The following is a 23,502-nucleotide window of genomic DNA, read 5'->3' on the forward strand; positions in this document are numbered from 1 at the left end:
AACACAAGCCCTCGGAACCCAAGGATGGAGGGGAGGGGGACTAGACGCTCACAAGTCAGGTTCCTTCAAGGGTGAGGTCCCTGGTGGGTTGACCATGCTCCAAGAAGTCTACATCCAAAAGTCAGCACAAACTGGACCTGATTTGGTTCTTTTCAAGGAACACAGTTTGATGGGTTGAGAAAGGGGGATGGATCTTGGAGGAGGTGGGTAAGGAACTGAATATGGTCAAAATGAATTGTAAAAGATCTTCAAGAACTAATAGAAATGAGAAAAGATAGATAAAAATAAAACCACTGATTTCTGACCTAACTTTACATACTTACTTCACTTCTTTATAGACTACACTACTCAGCAACAGTATTTTATCAGAATCTATACTGACGTTTGAACAGCATCGATTCTCTACAACATTTTAGTGTCCACATCTATGAAATATAACCTCTTTCTTCCTTTGTACAAATGTCCTTCGAGCAGGACTGAGATGTTCACAGAACTCGTTTAAGGCAGTACTTCTCAAACTCATGGTCTTTAACCTTCAAAAAACCTTGAGGGTTACCCAGTTCTTGGGGTCTTGGGTCTTACCTCATCAGCGGATACAGGCAACTACTACCTGACTTAGAAAGCCAGCAGCAGACCCCCACCCTCTCTCTGCTCTGTTCCCTCCCCCCAGGGCCTGGCTCCCCTTTTTCCCTTTCTCCTGTTTCCCTCCTAATAAAGCTCAAAAGAGTACCATTGGGTTCTGTCGTGACCGTGATCTTTCCACGTAGTAATCAGCGCTGCCACCAGCGCCATTCATCCTTTCAGACATGGTGAATGGATGGAAACAGTGACATGGAGAATGGATGGAAACAGTGACACGGAGAATGGATGGAGACAGTGGACACGGAGAATGGATGGAAACAGTGGACACGGAGAATGGATGGAAACAGTGGACACGGAGAATGGATGGAAACAGTGGACATGGAGAATGGATGGAAACAGTGGACACGGAGAATGGATGGAGACAGTGACACGGAGAATGGATGGAGACAGTGGACATGGAGAATGGATGGAGACAGTGGACATGGAGAATGGATGGAAACAGTGGACACGGAGAATGGATGGAGACAGTGACACGGAGAATGGATGGAAACAGTGACACGGAGAATGGATGGAGACAGTGGACACGGAGAATGGATAGAGACAGTGGACACGGAGAATGGATGGAAACAGTGACACGGAGAATGGATGGAGACAGTGACACGGAGAATGGATGGAAACAGTGACACGGAGAATGGATGGAAAGAGTGGACATGGAGAATGGATGGAGACAGTGGACATGGAGAATGGATGGAAACAGTGGACACGAAGAATGGATGGAGACAGTGACACGGAGAATGGATGGAAACAGTGACACGGAGAATGGATGGAGACAGTGGACACGGAGAATGGATAGAGACAGTGGACACGGAGAATGGATGGAAACAGTGGACACGGAGAATGGATGGAGACAGTGACACGGAGAATGGATGGAAACAGTGACACGGAGAATGGATGGAAACAGTGACACGGAGAATGGATGGAGACAGTGGACACGGAGAATGGATACAGACAGTGGACATGGAGAATGGATGGAGACAGTGGACACGGAGAATGGATAGAGACAGTGGACATGGAGAATGGATGGAAACAGTGGACATGGAGAATGGATGGAAACAGTGGACACGGAGAATGGATAGAGACAGTGGACACGAAGAATGGATGGAAACAGTGGACATGGAGAATGGATGGAGACAGTGGACACGGAGAATGGATAGAGACAGTGGACACGGAGAATGGATGGAAACAGTGGACATGGAGAATGGATGGAGACAGTGGACATGGAGAATGGATGGAAACAGTGGACACGGAGAATGGATGGAGACAGTGACACGGAGAATGGATGGAAACAGTGACACGGAGAATGGATGGAGACAGTGGACACGGAGAATGGATAGAGACAGTGGACATGGAGAATGGATGGAAACAGTGGACACAGAGAATGGATGGAGACAGTGGACACGGAGAATGGATGGAAACAGTGACACGGAGAATGGATGGAAACAGTGACACGGAGAATGGATGGAAACAGTGACACGGAGAATGGATAGAGACAGTGGACACGGAGAATGGATGGAGACAGTGGACACGGAGAATGGATGGAAACAGTGGACACGGAGAATGGATGGAAACAGTGACACGGAGAATGGATGGAGACAGTGACACGGAGAATGGATGGAAACAGTGGACACGGAGAATGGATGGAGACAGTGACACGGAGAATGGATGGAGACAGTGGACACGGAGAATGGAGGGAAACAGTGGACATGGAGAATAGATGGAGACAGTGACACGGAGAATGGATGGAGACAGTGGACACGGAGAATGGAGGGAAACAGTGGACATGGAGAATGGATGGAGACAGGGAAGACGTGTTAACTGTAGCTTCTTCAATGTGGGACTTGGTGTCCTCACCAAGTTTTCCCATGCCCTACATTCTTAAATTTTTCATAATAAAACTGGGGGATGAAAACTGAAACTTAGCATAAGGGGATTTAGTTTTATTACATAAATCAAATTTAAAGCAACCTAGTTTTGTGGCTTTGTTTTACCTTTTACAAATCTCTTTAATGTCACACATAAAGACACTGTATTTCCATATCTGCTTCAGCATTCAGTCAACTGAGACTGTGCACTATTGAACAGAACTTCTTACACCACGTTCTCCTGCTGCCTGTGGTAATGCCTCCCTGCCATTACGGACTCAAACCCCAGAATCATAAGACAAAATTAACCCTTTCTTCCTCGAGTTGCTTTGGGTGATGGCATTTTGTTTTAGCAACAGAGAAGTAACTAATATAAGTTCTTTTTGCTTAGAAAAATGTACAGGCCCTATGTAGCTAGTTTTCCTTCCTGGCCCACGGTCAGGACAAATCTCTCTCACCCACCAGTCCCACAGACGCTCAGACCCAACCAAGTAAACACAGAGACTTATATTGCTTACAAACTATATGGCCATGGCAGGCTTCTTGCTAACTGTTCATATATCTTAAATTAACCCATTTCTATAAATCTATACCTTGCCACGTGGCCCGTGGCTTACCGGCATCTTCACATGCTGCTTGTCATGGTGGCAGCTGGCAGTGCTACTCCTTCCGCCTTCCTGTTCTTTCTTTTCTCCTCTCTGTTAGTCCCGCCTATAATTCCTGTCTAGCCACTGGCCAATCAGTGTTTTATTTATTGACCAATCAGAGTAATTTGACATACAGACCATCCCACAGAAGCCCTAGGTATATAGGTATAGGTATATAGGTATAGAAAAGAGATCTATAAATTAAACAGTTATTGATAATAAATCACAACAAATCTTATTTTAAAATTTTTTGAGATAAAATTTTGCTATTTATCAAAGTCAAAAACAAATTTTCATACTAATGGGACAGACATTTGGTTATTATTACATAAAGAATTAAATCTTAACTAAACATCTGAAACTTTGGGATACAACATTTTCAGTGTTTTTGAGCATTAACAGCTATTTTAATCTTATAACTATCATTGTTGAGAACACCACTTCTCATAGTTAGGTAGAATAGAATGGCAGAAGTATAGTTAAGGATAAATCAGAAATTGTTATAAATTCTATTTTAATATCAAAGTTTATTTAAATTTTTTTATGAAAAGCCAGCAACTCAAATGCCAATTTTTAAATGAAGCATTCAAACACAATACAATGCAAAGAAATACTAATTTAAAGTTCACATGCTGAAAAATTACAGTGGCCAAATATATAAAGACTGTAATTAAATCATTATTTCTGTAAGAACAGAAAACTTTGTACATACACTAAAAACAATACAGTTTACAACATACAACAGTCAAATATGAACCCAAGTGTCTCATGAAGCATCTCTGGTAACACATGCTAGCATATACAGGCAAAGTGAACATGGTTGTGTTCAGAACCCAGGCTGCAGTGAAGTCACAGGACTCAATAAAAGTGTTGCCAAAAGTATTTCAGACTCATTAAGCATTTATTTTCTAATTAATTTTGATTGATGAGTACTCAAAAAAAAAAAAAAAAAAACTTTCACTATTGCCAAATTTTCTAAACCCCTTACATCCAGTGTGACCCAATATGGAATGGTGAACTAGAGTTTAAGAAGCCAGGCTTCACAGTCTTAGAAAAGCCCACAGTAGACAGAACAGAATGAAAATTCAAAACGAAGTGCATCTTCACACCATTTGCTCTGACCTCACAGGCACTAAAAGGTCTTGTTGTTGCAGTTCACCGATAGCTAATATTCTAAAGACTAAACTGGGCACCTTGAGTAACAGGCTGAGACCAGTGAAGTCCTCAGAAAACTGTTAGCACTTAGTGAATACAGTACGGCTTTCTTGTAGTGCTGAGGCCACACAGTCTTACAGAACTCAAAACACCAAATCACTTTTCTTCATGTTGAGACGTGTTTGTTAAATTATTGGTGGTTTCACACTGTGATGGTGGAAATGGGAAATGTCTTCCAGTCTCCAGAATCTGGGCACTTACTTTGGTCCTATATTTCCTCAACATGCCCTCATTCCTCTTTGTACATATTCTGTGTGATTACATGATGGGAGAATGTAATGTTCTCTTTGCTTTTGCAGGGGTTAAAGTTAAAAGACTGCCTTGAATCTCAGAAGACACACTGGACTTTTAAACAAACAGTGTTGAGACTGTGAAAGGCCACAGAGACTTTTAAAGTTGAACTAAATGCATTTTGCATGAGGATACTGCCATGAGCCTATGGGAGTCAAGGGATGGAATGTGGGTGTTTGAATGAGGAAGCCCCCAAAGATTCGGATATTTGAACACTCGGTTCTCAGTTGGTGGGGCTCTCGGGGAGATTCAGGTAGTGCGGCCTTCATGGAGGAAGCACATCCCTGAGGGAGGGCTTTGAAGGGAAAAGCCTTCCGCCACTTCCAGCTTTTTCTCTCAGCTTATTGCTTGCTTTTTTTTTTTTTTTTTTTTTTTTTTTTTTTTTTTTTTGGTTTTTCGAGACAGGGTTTCTCTGTGTAGCTTTGCGCCTTTCCTGGGACTCACTTGGTAGTCCAGGCTGGCCTCGAACTCACAGAGATCCGCCTGGCTCTGCCTCCCGAGTGCTGGGATTAAAGGCGTGCGCCACCACCGCCTGGCATTGCTTGCTTTTTTATGCGCTCTCAACTTCCTGTTCCTGCCGTCAAACACACATCTTGCTGCTATGACTCCCTGTCACAATTCATTCTCATCTCTCTGGAACCATAAGCCGGATTATCTCCTTCTAATATAAGTTTCCTTGGCCACATTATTTTACTACATTAATGGAAAAGTAACTAATATATGGATTAAAAGACAGAAATCATAAAATCATTTCAGCAGATACAGAAAAAGCCTTTGAAAAATCCAATATTGCCTTCATAATAAAAGTCACGGGGAACCTGGAGATGGAGAGCATTTCTCAATACACTAAAGGCTACACGCAACAAACCTACAGGCAACACAAGACTAAACAGGAAACTCAAAGCATTTCTACTAAGATCAGTGTCAAGGCAAGTGTGTCCACTTTCTCCACTTCTGTTTAACACAGTGTTGACGTATTAGCTAGGGCAACACACAGCAAAGGAAACACACAAGTGTAGATTGGGAAAGAAAACTTGATGCATCCCTGTCAACAGATGAACCAATTTTATACCTAAGACCCTAAAAACAATCTTCAAAAACCCTTAAGAGCCAAGAAACAGGTCCAGCAAAGCAGCAAGGTATAAAAATCAACGTACAATTATCAGCAGCCTTCCTTTATGCCAATGACAGACTGAAAAACCAGGAAAATGTAACAGTGTAGACATTAAAACCAACAATTAATAAATGGATCTCAGGAAACTAAAAACGTTCCATACAGCAAAGGACACCATCACTCGAGTGACAAGACAGACTAACAAGGAAAAATAATTTTTCTAGCTGTAGATCTGACAGAGGATCGGTATCTGGAATCCATAAACAACTCAAATTAAACATCAAGAAAACAAACAACCCAATTACAAACCCAGGCATTAAACTAAACAAAGTTCTGAAAAGATGAAAAAGCAAACAACTGAAAAACTTTAGGAAAAAAAAGGGGGGGTCAACATCGGTAGCCATCAGAGAAAACACAAAGTAAAACTATTTTGAGATTTCCTCTCATGCCAGTCAGAAGGACTAGGGTTCAAAAAGAAAAAAGAAAAAGAAAAAGACGGCAAATGCTGGTACACAAGTGCATGTCCGGGAAAGGAAACACTGATGTAGTCACTAAGGAAATCAGTGCAGCAGCTCTTCAAAAAGCTAAAAGGAGCTACCAAATGATCCAGCTATACCAGTCTTGGGAATGTACTCAAAGAACTCCACATCCTGCTCAAGAAATACTTACTCATCCATGTCCACTGCTGCTCTATCACAATATCCAGTAAAAAGCAACAGCCTAGATGTTCACCAACTCATGGATGGTAATGAAAATGTGGTCTATTTACACGATGGCATGCTATTCAGTTACTCATTTTAAATGAGGTAAGCCAGTCCCAGAAAGACAACTGTTGCATGTTTCTCTTATTTCTGGATGTTAGCTTTGAATCTTTAGATGTATGTGTTTCTTTTGGAATTAACATAGAGGTCAGTAGTTACTAAGGAGCCATGAAGAGGGGCTTTCAATGGAAGGGAGACAATGCTCCCTGTTATACAAGGTTTAAAGAGAAAGATGGAACAGGAAGGGTTTAGCTGTGGTGGGAGGGTAAACAGTAGAGGAGGGAGTTTGGAGAGGGATAAATAACACTCAAAACCTTCAAAAAAGCTATATGGAAATCTACTATGATGAAGCTTACACACACACACACACACACACACACACACGGTAAAACAAAGTTACCCTTAAGTGGAGTAGCAATGGCCCTACTACACACCAGAAGCTAACAAATAAATATCCCAGTGTCAGAAACGGTCACTTCCTTTGGAGTTGTTGGCCAGTGAGGTACCACAGACCCCAAACAGTATAGGTACCGCCACTGCTTTTCAGCATGCTCCAGAATTCGCCAGTAAGACCCTACTGCTAAAGACGCCACATGCTTGAGGCATATAAATCATCTCTATGGCTAGCTCTCGTTACTCCTAGCTCTAGAATGTGCTATGCACACTACCGGAGGAAAAAAGTATTATCAACCATACCCAACTGTGAACTCTTTCAAAACACAGTTACAATAATGACTGTGCCAATAAAGAGTCACTGGTACAATAGCATGACCATTACAGGAATGACCAATCACTTCCTGACTGGATCTATGTCCCACTCCACAAGAGGAAACTCATACTTGGCACCATTACTGACCCAAGAACCTATACCCAGACAAGTCATGGGTGCTAGGGGAGAACCCATTACTAGTATTGTGCTTAGTGAACAGGCTATTAAACTGACTCCTAATGACTTTTCCTTATACTCATAGATGATGATATAATATTATTTGTCTACAGAGTAAAACACTCACTTATTAAATCATGAAATATTTACCTGGCAAAGCCTGACATTCTTGCTGTCGCTGATCCCACTGGCAATTCAAGTTTAGTGAACAGCTTTTACAGCTTGTAAGTTTGTTACAAATCTGCTCATTTCTTACATGACATTTGGTGTAGTTTCTGACAGACTAGAAAATTGAAAGACAAAGCATGTTATTTTTCACAATTGAATAAACAAGGATTCTTAAACATCACAAAATTTTAAGCCCCTGTTGAACTTTAAAATATGCTTTTATCTCCAAACCCAATTCCATTGAATCATAATTTCTCTAAATTATTGCATTAGTGTTGAATTACATTTGGCTTAAACCTACCGTTCTACATAGTAAACTTCAATATAACTTAGAACATAAGCAACACATACTGATAAGAACATTCTTAACAGATATTAAGTCTGAGGCAACCACGGAAAGCAAGCTTTAGCAATCACAGCATGCCAATGATCAGACCATGTCCGTACAGGGCAAATGCACTATACTGAACTAAGCTGCTTCTGTATATATCATCTGGATTTTTGTTGTAGTTCTTACTGTTTATTTGTTTTGCTTCTATGTCTTTTGCCTGGTCTTAGGGAAAACTGGAAAGAGTTCCCTGAGTCTCTAAAGGTTCAGGGTGCCATACAATTCATGAATTGTTCTTTGCTTAAGTAAACTCTACTCAATTTTGTTCGCCAGCTTTTCTTTTCATTTAAGCTAGTAAACTGTTGTTCCTAGAATTATAATGAGTTCCTAAAATTGGAAAATACTGAGAAAATTATGTAATTTAAAATTTGAAAAAGAAAACTTTTTGAGTGAATCTGAAAACCAATCTCTAATTAAGTGAATGCATGAATTCACATTCTTAATAACAACATGAAATGAGTCTAGTCCCGATGAAAACGAAGTAGAAATAACTAGTAAAATAGTTTCAAATCTACCACAATATAAAGAGAAATTATTATCATAATGATTTAAACTAATAATGGGTATCTACTTAATGTCTCTCTGAGAGTATTATACTTTTTTCATAGAGGCTAAAAAGAAAACTGCATTGTTACTTTTTTTCAATCTTACTACATCATAAAAACATATGTCTACTAAATCTGGCAATGAAAAGTTAAAGGCTGGGGATCAATAATGAAAAATCAAAGGTCATATAGCAACTCTTGTATCATACCTTATATATACCTATGTTCAGCTACTTCATAACAGAAAATCACGACTATCTGACTAAAAACTACCTTATGAATACAGACTTTAAAACTAGGGGCTTAAGACATTCAGTGACTAAATGCATATATCAGAAAAATACTGGAAGGGACTTAATTATACATTTTGAGCAACACACCCAATCTTGTTAGTGTCTATAAAGAGACTCGCTTATATCAGACTTTCTTCTAAAGAATAGGTAAATACTAATTTTCAGTAACTAATGCTAAAAGTTAAAATTAAGATATAACTATCTCATATTAATATTGTAAAACTATATTTTTAGGTAGTTTAATGACCATGCACCAAGTATTTATTGATAAAATATTATACTTCCTTTATAAAATGCAGTACCCATTAGGTGAGATGGTTCTGTAAACACATGCTACAAAGCCTGATGACTTCAGTTCAATCCTCAGAACACAGAGAGAGGAAAGAAAATCAGATTCTGCACATTCTCCTCTGACCTATACACACACACACACACACACACACACACACACACACACCCAAGCACACACACAGGCACTCGAGCATTTGAGTTAGGGTTTTTACTCCTTGGACCAAACACCATGGCCAAGAGCAACCTGGGAAGGAAAGGGATTATTTCAGCTTACACATCCCCATCATAGTCCAGCATCAAAGGGAATCAGAACAGGAACCTGGAGCAGAAGCCATCAAGGAAGACTGCTTACTGGCTTGTTCCTCACAGTTTGCTCGGCCTCTTTACTTATAGTACCCAGAATAACCATTCCAGGAGTGGGAACACCCACAGTGAGCAGGACCTTCCCACATCAATCATCAATCATGAAAACACACCGCAGGCTTTTCCACAAGCTATTCTGGTGGGGCCACTTTCTCATTGGAGGTTTCCTCCTCTAAAATGACGCCAGCTTGTGTTAAGTTGACACAAAACCAGCCAGCACAACAATAAATATTTGAAATGCACTACAATCACCTAAAAGACAAAAGTATTAACTTCTTGTGCATCCGTGTGTGTGTGTGTGTGTGTGTGTGTGTGTGTGTGTATGATGTACAAGCAGTAGTGTGTGCTGTGCTCAGAGGACAAACCCAGGAGCCAGCCCTTGCTGTCCACCTTGTTTAAAGCAGTCTCTGTTGTTCACTGTTGTGTACACAAACGAGCCAGAATTCTCCTGTCTCACCTCCCGTCTAACTAGCAGCCCTGGGATTAAAGTCGCATGCTCTCTTTCCTGGCTCTGCTTGACTCTGCACAGGATCTTAGGACTCAAGGCAGGTCCCAACACTTACACAGCAAGGGTTTTACCCACTGAGCCATCTACTGAGCCAAAATATTCATTTCTCTGGAGAATTTTATATTTACTACAGGATAATGGATAAAATATATGCACATCTAATGTTTAACTTGCTGGTCCATAAGAAAAAATTCAGACACACTTTTGTCAATTTCAATTGTGAATTACTCAACCAGCACATCTCCTTTAGGAACAAGTAAACTAGCTTAACGTCAACTTTCATTATTCAAAGTATTATGTTTTCATTTAGCACATAAATTCTAGCATTATCCTATATGATCATTAAGAGTAGAATTTAAAGTATTTGCCAACTCAATAAAAGAAATATTCACTTGAATTATTGAATATATAAATCTATGAAAATGACAAAAGAATGATAAAGATGTTGGGAGTAAGAAAATAAAAACAAAAGCAATAAGTGTAAACGCTCAGAACCACAGTTATGTCAGAGTCCATATTTGGTAATTCCACTGTTGCTCACTAATAGATCATTCGTTGACAGAAATAACAATGAGGGATGAAATTCTATTTTAATCACATACAGCGCCACGGAAATCAGTGATAGAATAAAGCTGAACACTGATCTAAATCACAACTCGCACTGTTTACCTAATGAACCAAAGGCAATGAAGAGTAGCCATTACTGTTCCAATCTTGGTCTACTTAGTCATAAATTCAAAATGTAAATCCATGAAAAGCAAACAGATTTCTGACCCATTAGAGCCCAAATATGCAGCTTGCAATAAATATGGCTAAATAATGAAAAATATCACTGCACATAATTTGACGAAATTCCCCTAGAACTTTAGGTATCCATTAGCATTCAGTTTGGCTTAATCACCACTCTGATAAAACTGCCTAAAAAGTACATTACAACAGAATTCTAAATTATAGGAGAGTACCATCTGCTCACTCATACTATGTCATCCAAGTCACTCCTGGCTAACACATCATCAAAAATAAAATAAAGCAAAGGGATGCAATACAAGACAATTGTTTGAGAGCAATTTACATAATTTATTTTTTTCAGATGCAAGTATAGTTATCTAAATATACACATGCACACAAACTTAAATGTCTCTGTGGGGGTTTGAAAGAAAATGGAGGTGTGGCCTTGTTGGAATAGGTGTGGCCTTGTTAGTGGAAATGGTCAGACAGTCTTCTATGGACTGAATGTTTGTATCCCCACCCCAATTCACATATTGACACCAAAGTCCCCAATGTGACAATACAGGAGAGGACACTGGGGAGGTGATTTGGTCTCAGTGATGGAGCCTTCATATACAGGAGGCCACATTAGAACAACCAGGGAAGAAAATGTCTACGAACCAGAACCCAAGTCTTCACCAAGCATGAAGGCTGTGAGTCTGGCTCAGAGCCTGAAATTCCAAGTCTTCAGAACTTTGGGAAATAAATCCTTGTTTCTTATAAATCATGCAGTTTATAATGTTTTGATGTGGCAAATTGAACAGATTAAAATAATCTCTAAACAAAAACTAATTCAAAGTCATCAAAAAGGTTAAAATAAAATTTTCTTGAAATTTTTAACAAAGAGTTTTCTCCATTTTAATTATGTGATAGCTAATTGTATGTGTCAATCTGACTAGGACACAGGTATGCAGACAGTGTGGCATGTCTGTGAGGATGTCCAAATGAACGTAACATCTGCATGAGCTGACTGATGCACATTCCCCAGTGTGGGCAGACACCATCTATTTCCACAAGAGCCGAACACCACAAACTCTGAGGACAGTAAGAATTGCTGCCTGAGTGCTGAATTGAGACATTAGCTGCCACTGCACTTGGCTAGGATTTACGTGAGTTGTGCACGTGGTTCATAGGCCACTATACTTCTACTGAAATTTTACCACTCCTCCTTGTGTGTTCAGTTTACAGGTGACAGACAGATCATGGGGACTTTTCATAATCACATAAACAATTCCCTACAATCCTGAGTATGTCCCCACAGTTGCTCCTATGAAGAACCCTAACCATAACACTAGGCCTTTATGCCTGTGTTGAATTTTACTTCATCTTTATTTCCACTAATATAATCCCCTTATGTGAGTACATATCTAAAAATATAACTAAACTTCAAATATAAATATGTCTTGCAAAATGTTAAAACTCAAACTTTTAGTATATCTTGTTATTAAATCAATTTGCATGACAGAAAATTATATACTAGTAAAATATGTACAAATGCAAAAGGGTTCAATGTACTAAGCCAAAAACTAAATTTTCCTGTTTTACTATTTTATAGTAGATGCCTACAACTTTAAAATGCTGAAGTATCATTGGTTATTACAAAAAATTTATCATGACATTGTTGCAGGATATTTGCTCATAATGTGAACCCCAAGACTGCATTATTTACTGGAAAAACCTGTTTCTAGTTGTGGTATGGCTCTGCCCCGGCACACACTTTTAATCCCAGAGCTTTCTGCTTGAATACTGTAAACAGGAAAATAAAATCAACCACAGGTCAAGAGGCAGACCAAGCAACCAGTTGACAGGAAGTGAACACGGAATTAAGAAAAAACCATAGAGAGTAAGAGGGAGTCAGGAGGATTGGTAGAGAGGCACAGGAAGTAGAAGGGAAGAACACTCAGTTGGAGAAGTCTTGTTTGAGACAGCGGAAGAGAAGGCAGGAGGCGTCAGGATGCTGGTGGAGGAGGACAGTAAGCTGGGTGCTTTCTCTGCCTCTCTGAGCCGGCAGGCTTTCACCCCAGCATCTTGAACAATTGAGATTTTGTTTAAAACAACATGATAAAGGATAAATTTTCACTAAGTTCCAAACTACAAATACTAATTTAATAATTTTCAGTAGTTTTGTTTCATGTAAAGTAGTAGTCCAACAATATATTTTAAGCCAGAAAATCACTGTTGTGGGAAGGCTGCTGTTCTCTGTATGGTTGTTTGTGGGAAGGCTGTTCTGTGTACTGTTGGTTGTGGGAGGGCTGTTGTTCTATGTACTGTTGGTTATGGGAAGGCTATTTTTTGTACTGTTGGTTGTGGGAAGGCTATTGTTCTGTGCCCTGGTGGTTTGAAAATGGTGTTCTACGTCTTTTGAGTGTTGAGCCTCTGCACACTAAAAATAAATAGCCTCACAGTTGCGATAATCAAAATTGTTGCTAAAGGCTAGCTGTGAAACAAAATTACCTTAGTTGAGAACAAGTAATCTCATAAAAAAAGAACTCAGGCTATCAATGTTGTGGTAAAATTTAAAGATAACATATGCAAACAACAGACCAACACCACACAGCTGATGTGAGTCTGACAGGAATCCCATGGAGATAATCTAGGTAATTACTATCTATCTACACAACCCTGATTCCATAAGCACAGTAAAGAACATTTAAAGACAGCATTAAAGATAGAAGGTATACACTATAAGTATTGAAAAGCTTTCAGTTTCATTCATGAAATACATGAATAAAAATTACAAGTTCTAAAACAGAATACAGACTGATACTTTTGACCACCAAAGCTATATACAGGCTAACTACTATGGGCCAAGATGTGAATGATTACTTACATACGTCCTTTTTTACATATATGCACTGTGTGAAAATGTATTGCTGTGATTGGTATAATAAAATCTGAACGGCCAAAAGCGAGGCAGGAGGTACAGGCAGGACTTCTGGGCAGAGAGAGAACTCTGAGAAGAAGGAGGCACAGGAGAGACACCAAGGAGATGCACAACGAGTTGGACATACAGAATGGGACAGAGGTAAAAGCCACGTGGTAGAACATAGATTAATAAAAGTATGCGTTAATTTAAGTTATAAGAGCTAGTGGGACAAGCCTAAGTTAAGGTCAAGCTTTCATAATTAAGAAGTCTTCGTGTCATCCGACTGTACCCCACACATTTCTTTCTCTATGTATAAAGCCATCTCCTTTGTGCACAGTAAGATGATAACCGGGTGATACGCAGCGCGTTGGTGACATCACCGTCTGTCCGTAATACTGACCATGCTGCAGTTACTGTTTGCTGAAATGCATTTCTTATCATCACACCACTGGCACCCATTTGTGTTGGCAGCACAGCTGGCACAGTCTGCATATCTATAACATCTGTCATCAGGAGCAGCTGCAACATGAATGGGAGATAAAACGTGTTAGACTGAAAAGAAAAGTGTCATGATTCTTAATTCATACATTTATAGTATCTACTTAAGAATCACTAAAAAAAATCAGCAGCAAAGTAAGTTCTCTAGTATTAAGTCAACTATAGTTTTTATTTACAGGGCACATTTTAAATTTACTTGTTCAGAAAGAGAAAAGTATACATCCAAACAAAATATAATAATAAATATCTGGATTTTATGACTGCAGGTACTTACAGATCCAATGTGATATAGAATAGCAAAATCTGAAAATGTTTAATTGCAACACAAAAATATATTAAAGACCTATCAGCTGAAATATATAACTGCCAAACAAAACATAAATAAAAATACTGACTGCTCACTTTTCATAACTCTAATTATTTACTCAACACATCATAATAAATCATTAAAAGCCTCAGAAAAGTTCCACAGCATCACAATGGCCATGGCATGTATAGAGTTTGGAACTGGCAAATGTTAATTTTGCTATGTGATATTTTTATTTATGAATTCATCACAATGAAATAATTTTTATCTCATAAAAGAAAAAAGTTAATTATATAATATGGCTTTGCAGAAATTCAAGAAGAAAACAACAAATATATATCACTTTTTATTTCTTTGAAAGTAAACATTATTTCTGAGAAATTATGTATTTAAAAATAATTTATCATGTACTATAAAAGAATTCGTGTTATACATATTTCCATACAGATTAAAAAAATTAAAAATAACAAAGAAAATAAATGATTAACTGATGTCTAATTCAAGTATCAGACTCTATAATTATAAGATTATATTTTTAATTTCTAAAATAAGGAATCTCGTATAAGCAAAATCAATTCTACTTTTAAATACATAGAGAAGCTTTTAAACCAGAAAGGAAAGGGAAGTGCCTCACCTGTCTTAGGGGGGCACTTTGCTCTGAGAATATTATTCAAATTCCCAGTCTCCCAAGATTCACAATGATTCTTATTCCAAACACATTTTATCCCCGGACCAGCATTTCTACAGAGCTCCTCATCACGGAAAGCTCTGCAGTTCGGAGGCTTGTACACAAGGATGTCATTAAGGAGTACGCTAGAAAATCCACCAAATATATACATTGACCTAGAAAACAACAGGAGGGGCATCTTAACAGAGCACAGCTAAGTGGTCTAATGAACTCGTCTGAAAAATACAGATCTAACTACACCTTCTAGCATTTTAAATGTCTGTGCTTGTGTCCAACTGTTCCTTAAAATCGTACTTCTAATATACAGTATGATGTAAAGAGCCCAGATTAACTATTATAAAATTTTCTTAATGATATTTCAGATAAAAATCTGAAATATCGTATAGATCTTAATGTTTTATGGAAACATTAAGTTGACAGACATGTTTATTATTAATTAAGAAAAGGATCAAGAATGTAACATTCTTTTATCAGAAAAAGTATTACCATCTTAATAAAGTAGGAAACAATCTTTTAAGAAATACATAGCAACTATAATATAATAACAGTAATACATGTTAAGGTGCACTTTGGAGCTGCTACCTAGATTTACCTTTATTTTTTTCTATATTGATTTGGGGATTTTGTTCCATGATGTTGTTTGTTTTGTTTTGGTGTGTTGTGTTTGACAGTGAAATGTGTACCCTTTCTGGCTTTGAAGTCATGATCCTTCTGTTTCAAGGCCAGGCTATGGGGTGAAAGACATGCATCACTACATTAGCCTGGAAATGCCACTTAGGGCAAACATAGAACTTAGAAATCAGATACTGAGACTTCTTGTAAACAAAAAAGCAAAGGAAAGACAGGGCTTCCACACTCTAGCTCTGTAACGGAGCTCCAAAATACTGAGTGCTTAACAACAAACACAATGCTTCCATGCCCCAAAACCACGCAACTGTTATCAACTACTATTAACATAAAAAAAAACACAACTGGTCCAAATGCTTCCAGAATGCATATTAAACAAAATCAAAATCAATCTCTATTTTCCATAATAAAGCCTAGGAATTTTAGAATTCACATAAATTTATTATTATTTTTAGAGTCAATTCATGTCAGTTTCATTGTGGATAATAATCTATTGTGTGGCATTAGTAGGAAAATTGTATGTAACTGGGATAAGGTAATAATAAATATATAAAAACATTCTGAGTTAAGCATTTTAAACTACTGAGTGAGCTGTAGATTATTTACTATCATGAAGATCCAAATTAACAAATTCTGGTTAATGAAATAAAAATCATACAAACTTTCTGGTTATGGTGCCTCACACTTATAATCCCAACACTCTGGGGGCTGAGACAGGAGGATTGTCACTAATTCAATGCTAGCATGGATTACATAGTTCCAGTACAGCTAGGCTACAGAATGAGAACTCATCTCAAAAACAAATAAAACAAAACATTTATATAAACTTAAGAGGAGACCATAATTTAATACCATACTCCAATTTCCAAAAGATAAACTGATAATAAAGTCTGGAGAGGTGAATAATCTACAGACACCAAAATTCGCACAGGTGGTTAACGGCAGAAACACAATAAGAATCGGATTCCCACTCTGCGTGTAGAACAGGAGGCTAGTCTGTCTTCCCTCCTTAGTTCTTCTCAAAGAGTCACAGAGGAAAACAAAGTAGACACAGCGTCCTCACGAGGAGTCTCCAGTCCCGAGCGCTTTTCCTGAACCATGTCCACACACTTGGACTTGAGGGGAAGGAAACAGAGGTGGAGGCTGTGGCTAGCAAACCGTCTCACGTACTCAGGAGAAAGAAGAGCATGAAACTGTGTGTCGTTAACAACCAACACAGTGTCAAAGGACATCAGATCGTGTGAACATGCAAGGACAAGTGTTTTAACCTCTGAAAATGAGAAGTGCGCTTTTACCCATTGATGACTACTGCAGAGTGTCCAAATCTGTTGACATCTCTATGAAGATTTGGTTTAGGTAATGTTTTCCATTCATCACAAGCTGAAAATAAAGAAAACAGAAACAAAAATTTTAAGAAATCCAAGAGAAATCATATGAAATAATCATTGATGAAATTAGAGACAAAATCAAAAAGCAAAAAGGATGATTAATTTCCCACTACCTACAACTTAGTATCATTATTCAACTACCATGAAACTTGAATTAAAAATAACTCTTGCATAAAATTCTTGCCAATAATTTTAAGTAAATGAGAATTAACAAAATAATGAATGAAATTAAGTATCATTCATGTTTGGAGATAATTTCACTGACTTGACTTTACTAAAGATACCAAATTACATAGTAAAGCCAATGAATGTCACCATAGGGCACACTTGTAAACTCCATCAAGTATTTCCTGGATGCACATAAAAGTAAATGGGACACATAATATTCACTGACAGACTGTCCAAAGTAGAGTCATCATAATATAATAATTAAATTACTTTAATCATGTTTCAAGAAAATAGCTTTTATTTGGTGTTTGAATAAATACTTCAACTGCACAAAAACCTCGATTTAAAAGCTTTTAAAAAATAAGAATAATTCAGTTGTTTAAAGAATATGGAAAGAAAAATTGCTAAAGAAAAACTTTGCCATACTGAGACAAAGAGGTGGAGAGACACAGAAGGAGTTGGAAGAAGAAGGAAATCAGAATGATGCAAATACAATTTTCACATATCTAATTCTCAAAAGAGGTTAAAAGGAAGAATATACCATCATAATACAACATTGAAATGAGCACACATAAACACACAAAACTTGACTCCATGTCCAGCACCTGGGGACAGTCTTAGGACACTTCTTACCTCTCAACTTCTTAAACACGCTGCATCAAAAGGCAGGAGTTGATGCTTAGTTTACGTGTAATAAGCTTTTAAAAGTGCAATTTTAATAACCATGAAGAAACAGTAAATATATATAAAGTTAATTTAAAAAGTTAGAATTATAATAAATTACATATTTTCTTACCTATATAATTGTGCCAATAACACAAATAGTAAATGAGTTTTAATTCAATATCCTGACTAACAACCATCAAAGGAATTATAAAAATCAAAATCATAGTTCATAAACTGAAGCTGGGATACTAAAACAAATAAAATACATCCTGGCTTGTATTTGCCAAAGAGTGTTCCAGTTTTTAGTTTATAAAGCTCTCTTAAGTTGCCCACAATAGCTGTCTATTATTCTAACATGAGATAGAATAAAAATCTAACAACTTTATTTAAGTATTTTTATACTGCTTTCTCCATAAATAGTGTCCATGAGGCCTACCAACATTCCTAAAAGTCAATGCTCTGCAGATTACAATTGGTACAATTGGTGTGCGTGTGTGTGTGTGTGTGTGTGTGTGTGTGTGTGTGTGTGTGTATGTATGTGTGTGTGTGAGAGACAGAGAGACAGAGACAGAGACAGAGACAGAGAGAATGGCGTGTTTGTACCTGTGTATGAATGTGTGTGTGCACATGGACACATTGATGTGTGTGCAGGCAGGCAGGTGTGTTCTTTGTTGTGCAGCTGGACACACTAGGGAAGCTGGCCCAGAGCTTCCATGGAGTCCCTTGTCCCCACCTCCCATCTCTCCTTAGCAGCACCGTGATTACAGATGTTCTACTGTGTGAGCTTTTACATGGGTTCTGGGGATTCGAACTCAGGTCCTCAGGTTTACATAAGAAGTTGCCTACTAAGACATCATCCCATTCCTTTAGATTACATTTTTTTAATCTATAACAAAGACCTGTGCGTGAAAACAGAATGTCAAATTTTTGTGTTATGATTTAACTTAAGAAATATGCATAACATGTATTTACAAAAATAAAATTTGTATAAAATCGCTTCCAAAAATGATGTTTGTCTACAGAACTTAAAGTAGTCTTCACAAGAATTCACTGAGGTTTACTAAGGAATTGCCTTGTTATAAGTGAAGAAACAGATCTTTGGAAGTTAAGCAACATGCTTAAGATTCATTTGACAACTTTTGTCTTTCCACAATTAGTCATATTAAATATTTGAAATAACATGTTAGAAGGAGTTTGAGACATTATACTTTTTCTTGGAAGGGGGGTGACCTATGCATGGTACAAGCTCTGAATAAGAAAAGTAATGAAAATGTTAGAATCAACTAATGAATTCAGGTAGTTAGATGTCAATCATTCATCCAATTCAATAAACATAAATTATAGTGCTAATTATTTATACTCTGCATTGAGTATAGTATTACAATATATTGAAAACACATCACATTGTTTTGATATGTGCTAATAGGACCAGAATATCAAGAATAATCAATGCAATGGAGACCTTATTAAGAAAGGTGTGCTCCAAAAGATGTAAGATAAAATATACAAAACTTCAGACTTTCCATATTGCTAAAATATATGAAGGTCCAATGGCCAAGAACAATATGCCCTCTTATTAAAATTTAAAAGAAATGAAACAATTAACACACTGCTACCACGCTGCTACCACACCAAACTGCTCTGAACTCTGAAGGCAGCAGATTCAACACTTAGGAATACTATGCCAGGCCATGTACCAGAAGACAGCAGCAGATGTGAGCTCTGACTAAACACCTGGGCAAGAAAACTAATCTGCTAAGTCCAGTCAGCACTGACAGCAGCATGCAGCCAGGTGATGTAACCCAGCAAGCCTTCCAGCCACTGGTGATGTCACCATTGCAAAGAGTGGCATGTAGAATCTGTGGCAAGTTCATGTGAGAAGCACAATTCAGACTGGATGTACATGTCAACAGCCACGCCATGAGCAGTGGAAAACCACAGACCTTTATCCTGCTTCTCTGTACGTAGAGCACTGGCCACAGATTATCACATGACCATATAATCAGAATTTTCTAGCATCATCAGTAAGAAGATAAGATGAAAGGTAAAATGAGAATGATCGAGACCACAGGGACCAAGTACCCCGCATGAGCAGGTAGCCGACCCCATGCACCCCAGCACTGCTGCACCAGCATCCTTCCTCATCCTGGTAACTGTCTGGTGAGTCCAGATAAAAAGAGAAAAATGCAAATACGCCAGCTTGACACTTAAGTATAAACTGACTCTATCAGTAACCAACACCAAGTTAATATAGTATGCCTACATGTATTCTGCTCTGATTCTCACACTGCAGAGTCTCGATTATTATTGTTCTCTTTAGCTGAAATCTAAAGTTACATTTTCTGCCAGAAGAAAATATACTTCTAGAACAGCCCAGTCATTATCTCTCCACAGTCACTTCAAGCTTAGACAATTCAAAACAAATTCCACACAGAATTACAGAGTTTATTTTAAATTGAGAGAGAGACACTCCACAACAACAGAATAGACCAGAGTGAAATACACTCTTTGAATATGTTTGTAAAAAGCCACTGCTGCAGGGTATTTAGTTTACAAACCAAACACTTAATACACAGAGATCAAACATTAAAGTTACCAGTCTTAAACTCAAATCTTTGCATACTGCACCATCAGAATGATTTATCAATGAGATTTTATATATATATATATATATATATATATATATATATATAATTATTTGTATATATAAAATTATTTGAAGAATTTGAGTCAAAATTCTGATATTATTTAATTTACTGATTATGCAGAAAATAGTTCAGGTAAGAATGCATTCATTGGCTAACTTTTCTACAAATTCTCACTTTTTCCATGAAAGTACACATCTGTAGTCCGTAAGAATTCCATTACTACTCCAAACTATACTTACAATATTTAATATTCCTGGGGTTGGGAGAGGCTCAGCAGTTAAGAACGCTGGCTGCTCTTCTAAAGATTCCTGGCTCGATTCCCAGCATCCACATGACAGCTCACAATTGTCTGTAACTCCATTTCAGGGCACCCAATGCCCTCTTCTGGCTCTGCAGGCACCAGGCACATAAGGGGTACACAGATATGCATGCAAGCCAAACACTCACACACATAAAACAAGGGAGTAACAACTGCTGTGAGCACTGAACTCCATTTTAAGAGTATGACTGAAAGAACGAAGAGGCTGTATACGAACGTGTTGAAACGAGGCGGATATAAGGAAACATTTAACCTCTGCAGTACTTCTGTAACGGAAAAGTAAATTTATTACTGCTGCCGAGTGTTTTCCATCTACCTTAGAAGTGTTGGTGACTGAATAAGGTTGTTTCTACCTTTAGGAGTCAAACCTTCCTTAATATTCTAAATATACCACAGTGTCACCTCAGTTATGTCTATCCTACAGCTCCTCAGAACTGTCCTCTCTGCTAGTTACAGTGGGCGTCACCGTCTCCCAAACTTGAGATGACTTCAAGGTGTTTTAACATAAAACAGTATTCCCTGTTGGCTTCAGTGGCCTTCATATAAGACGTTATACTTATAAATTCCTTGATAATTAATCACAATTTCATTTCTAGAATAAGTCCTACTTAGATCATTTTGAAACAGTGCTGGATTCTGTTTGCTAATGCTCTATGTGAAACCATCTGCCTCTGTGTTCACGACTGCTCTCCCCACCTGCATCCACCATGAATTTCTACAAACACTCCTCCTGGTGCAGATTTTCTGTCTAGAATACTTACTTTGTAATTTTCATATTTAGAACAATCTTTGGACAGGCATAGTGGCTCACACCTATAACACCAACATTTGGGGCCTGTGACAAGATCACTGTGAGTTTGAGACCAGCCTATGCTTCAGACAGCACTCAGGCCAGCCTGTGCTACCAGAGTGTGCGCAGTACAGCAGCCTGAGCTATAATGAGACCTCTCTGGAAGAAAAAACAAAACAAAAACAACAAACTAATACCCATAGGCAAACACAAAGGACAATCTCTCAAAATGCTTCGAGAAGTTAAAAGGGGGTAGGGAGGGGGAGAAGCAGCACCAGGCAGCTGCTACAGCAACACTGTTCCCATCACCAAATACCAAAGAAAAAGACAACACCTGAGCCAAGGATTCAGCACAGGAAGAGGTGGGAAAGGTTTCACGGGTTTTCTTAAACTACGAAGTTACAAGCTGGCTCTTTCTGGTAGCAGGCTCAGCAAGGGGGCCCTTTCACCAAAGAAAAGCCATGAAAATACAATAAAATTAGGAAACATGGACAAAACCTCCAGAAAATTAAAACAAATCTAAGCACAAACAGCAAGGCAGTTGGAATGTTCAGAGCTCTTTTGGAATGTTCCAAAAAATAAATAAGTAGATTATTTAATTTGCATATGATTTTGTCATGAAATTATGGGTTACATGGCTGTATCCATTCTACATGATTCATATACAACACTCCACAGGGTTGTACAAAATCATGTATGCTATGCATCATAAACTAGGTAAGTGATACTTTAACTCTGCTGTATAATAAAGTGATTAAGCTTATGCATCATTATTTTACCAATACCAATTAAAATATTACTGCTGAAAATATGGAGTTGTTTTTCCATTTTTAATGTTTTTATGTAATCACTACCAAGGAATTGATTTTGTAAGTGAAATCATCCTGTTCCAAGAATTCATTCTTGGAACCATCAGTAACTAAACGGGTCTCACAGTTTACGTTTCCTGGCATGGGTAAGAAAGACACTGTCAGAGAAATCCTGCTCCTTTGCCTGGTTCCAGAATCACCTGACTCAGGATTTCCACTTTCATCTTCCTAGTACCTTTAAAAAAATTAATTAAGTTGCTTTTCATTTTGTTTCAGACTTCTATCTGAATTCTGAACAGGAATCTATCGTTACCAGGGAAAAAAATAGATAATTTTAATCTTGAAAAAGTTACCTTGCAGCGCTCTAAAGGCAACATTATCACTAAGAATAAAAGAAAAATGAATAAAAACTTCAGATTCTAAAATCTGAGTTCAAGCTAGGTTGGCAACAAAACATTAAGTAATGTGCCCTAAGTGTTATAGTTGGTCGAGGCTCATTGACTAGCTCTGGCTATATTATGAGCTGTATTTCAGCCATGTTTAAATCTAATTCATTTATGATTATATGTATGTGTGTGAATATTTGCACATGAGTGCCAGTGCCCTTGGAAGCTGCAGAAGATGGACCCTCCAGAACAGGAGGTACCGGCATATGTGAGCCACCCCGCATGTGTAATGGAACCCAAACTTGGAGCCTCTGCACTCTGAACCAATCCATCTCCCGAGCCCTTCCCTCGCTTTCTGAGGATTCCGTCTTGCTTTAATTGTGTGTGTGTGTGTGTGTGTGTGTGTGTGTGTGTGTGTGTGTGTGTGTGTGTCTGGGATGGGAATGAGTGCGGCTGCTCACAGTGGACTCAAGAGGCCATCAGACCCTCGGCAGCTGGAGCTGCAGCAGCTGTGAGCTGCCAGGTGAAGTGCCAGGACTCGGCATTGTACATTCTCCTAACCACTGAGCCGGCTCCAGTCCCTTCTTTCTGTCTGTCAGC

At 38.2% G+C, this 23,502-nt stretch overlaps 1 protein-coding gene across 1 annotated transcript in view; it reads right to left on the bottom strand.

Moving 5' to 3' along the window:
- Positions 1-23,502, bottom strand: part of Atrnl1 (attractin like 1) — a 582,942-nt gene that overhangs the window by 491,700 nt on the left and 67,740 nt on the right. Inside the window, exons 11-14 of the mRNA XM_059256021.1 lie at positions 17,024-17,108; positions 15,048-15,256; positions 14,009-14,127; positions 7,569-7,701 (exon numbers count right to left, since the gene is read on the bottom strand). Of these exons, the coding sequence (XP_059112004.1) occupies positions 7,569-7,701; positions 14,009-14,127; positions 15,048-15,256; positions 17,024-17,108 (546 nt within the window). The remainder of the gene's footprint in view (positions 1-7,568; positions 7,702-14,008; positions 14,128-15,047; positions 15,257-17,023; positions 17,109-23,502) is intronic.

Source organism: Peromyscus eremicus, chromosome 1 (assembly GCF_949786415.1).
Source record: "Peromyscus eremicus chromosome 1, PerEre_H2_v1, whole genome shotgun sequence".
NCBI lineage: Eukaryota > Metazoa > Chordata > Mammalia > Rodentia > Cricetidae > Peromyscus > Peromyscus eremicus.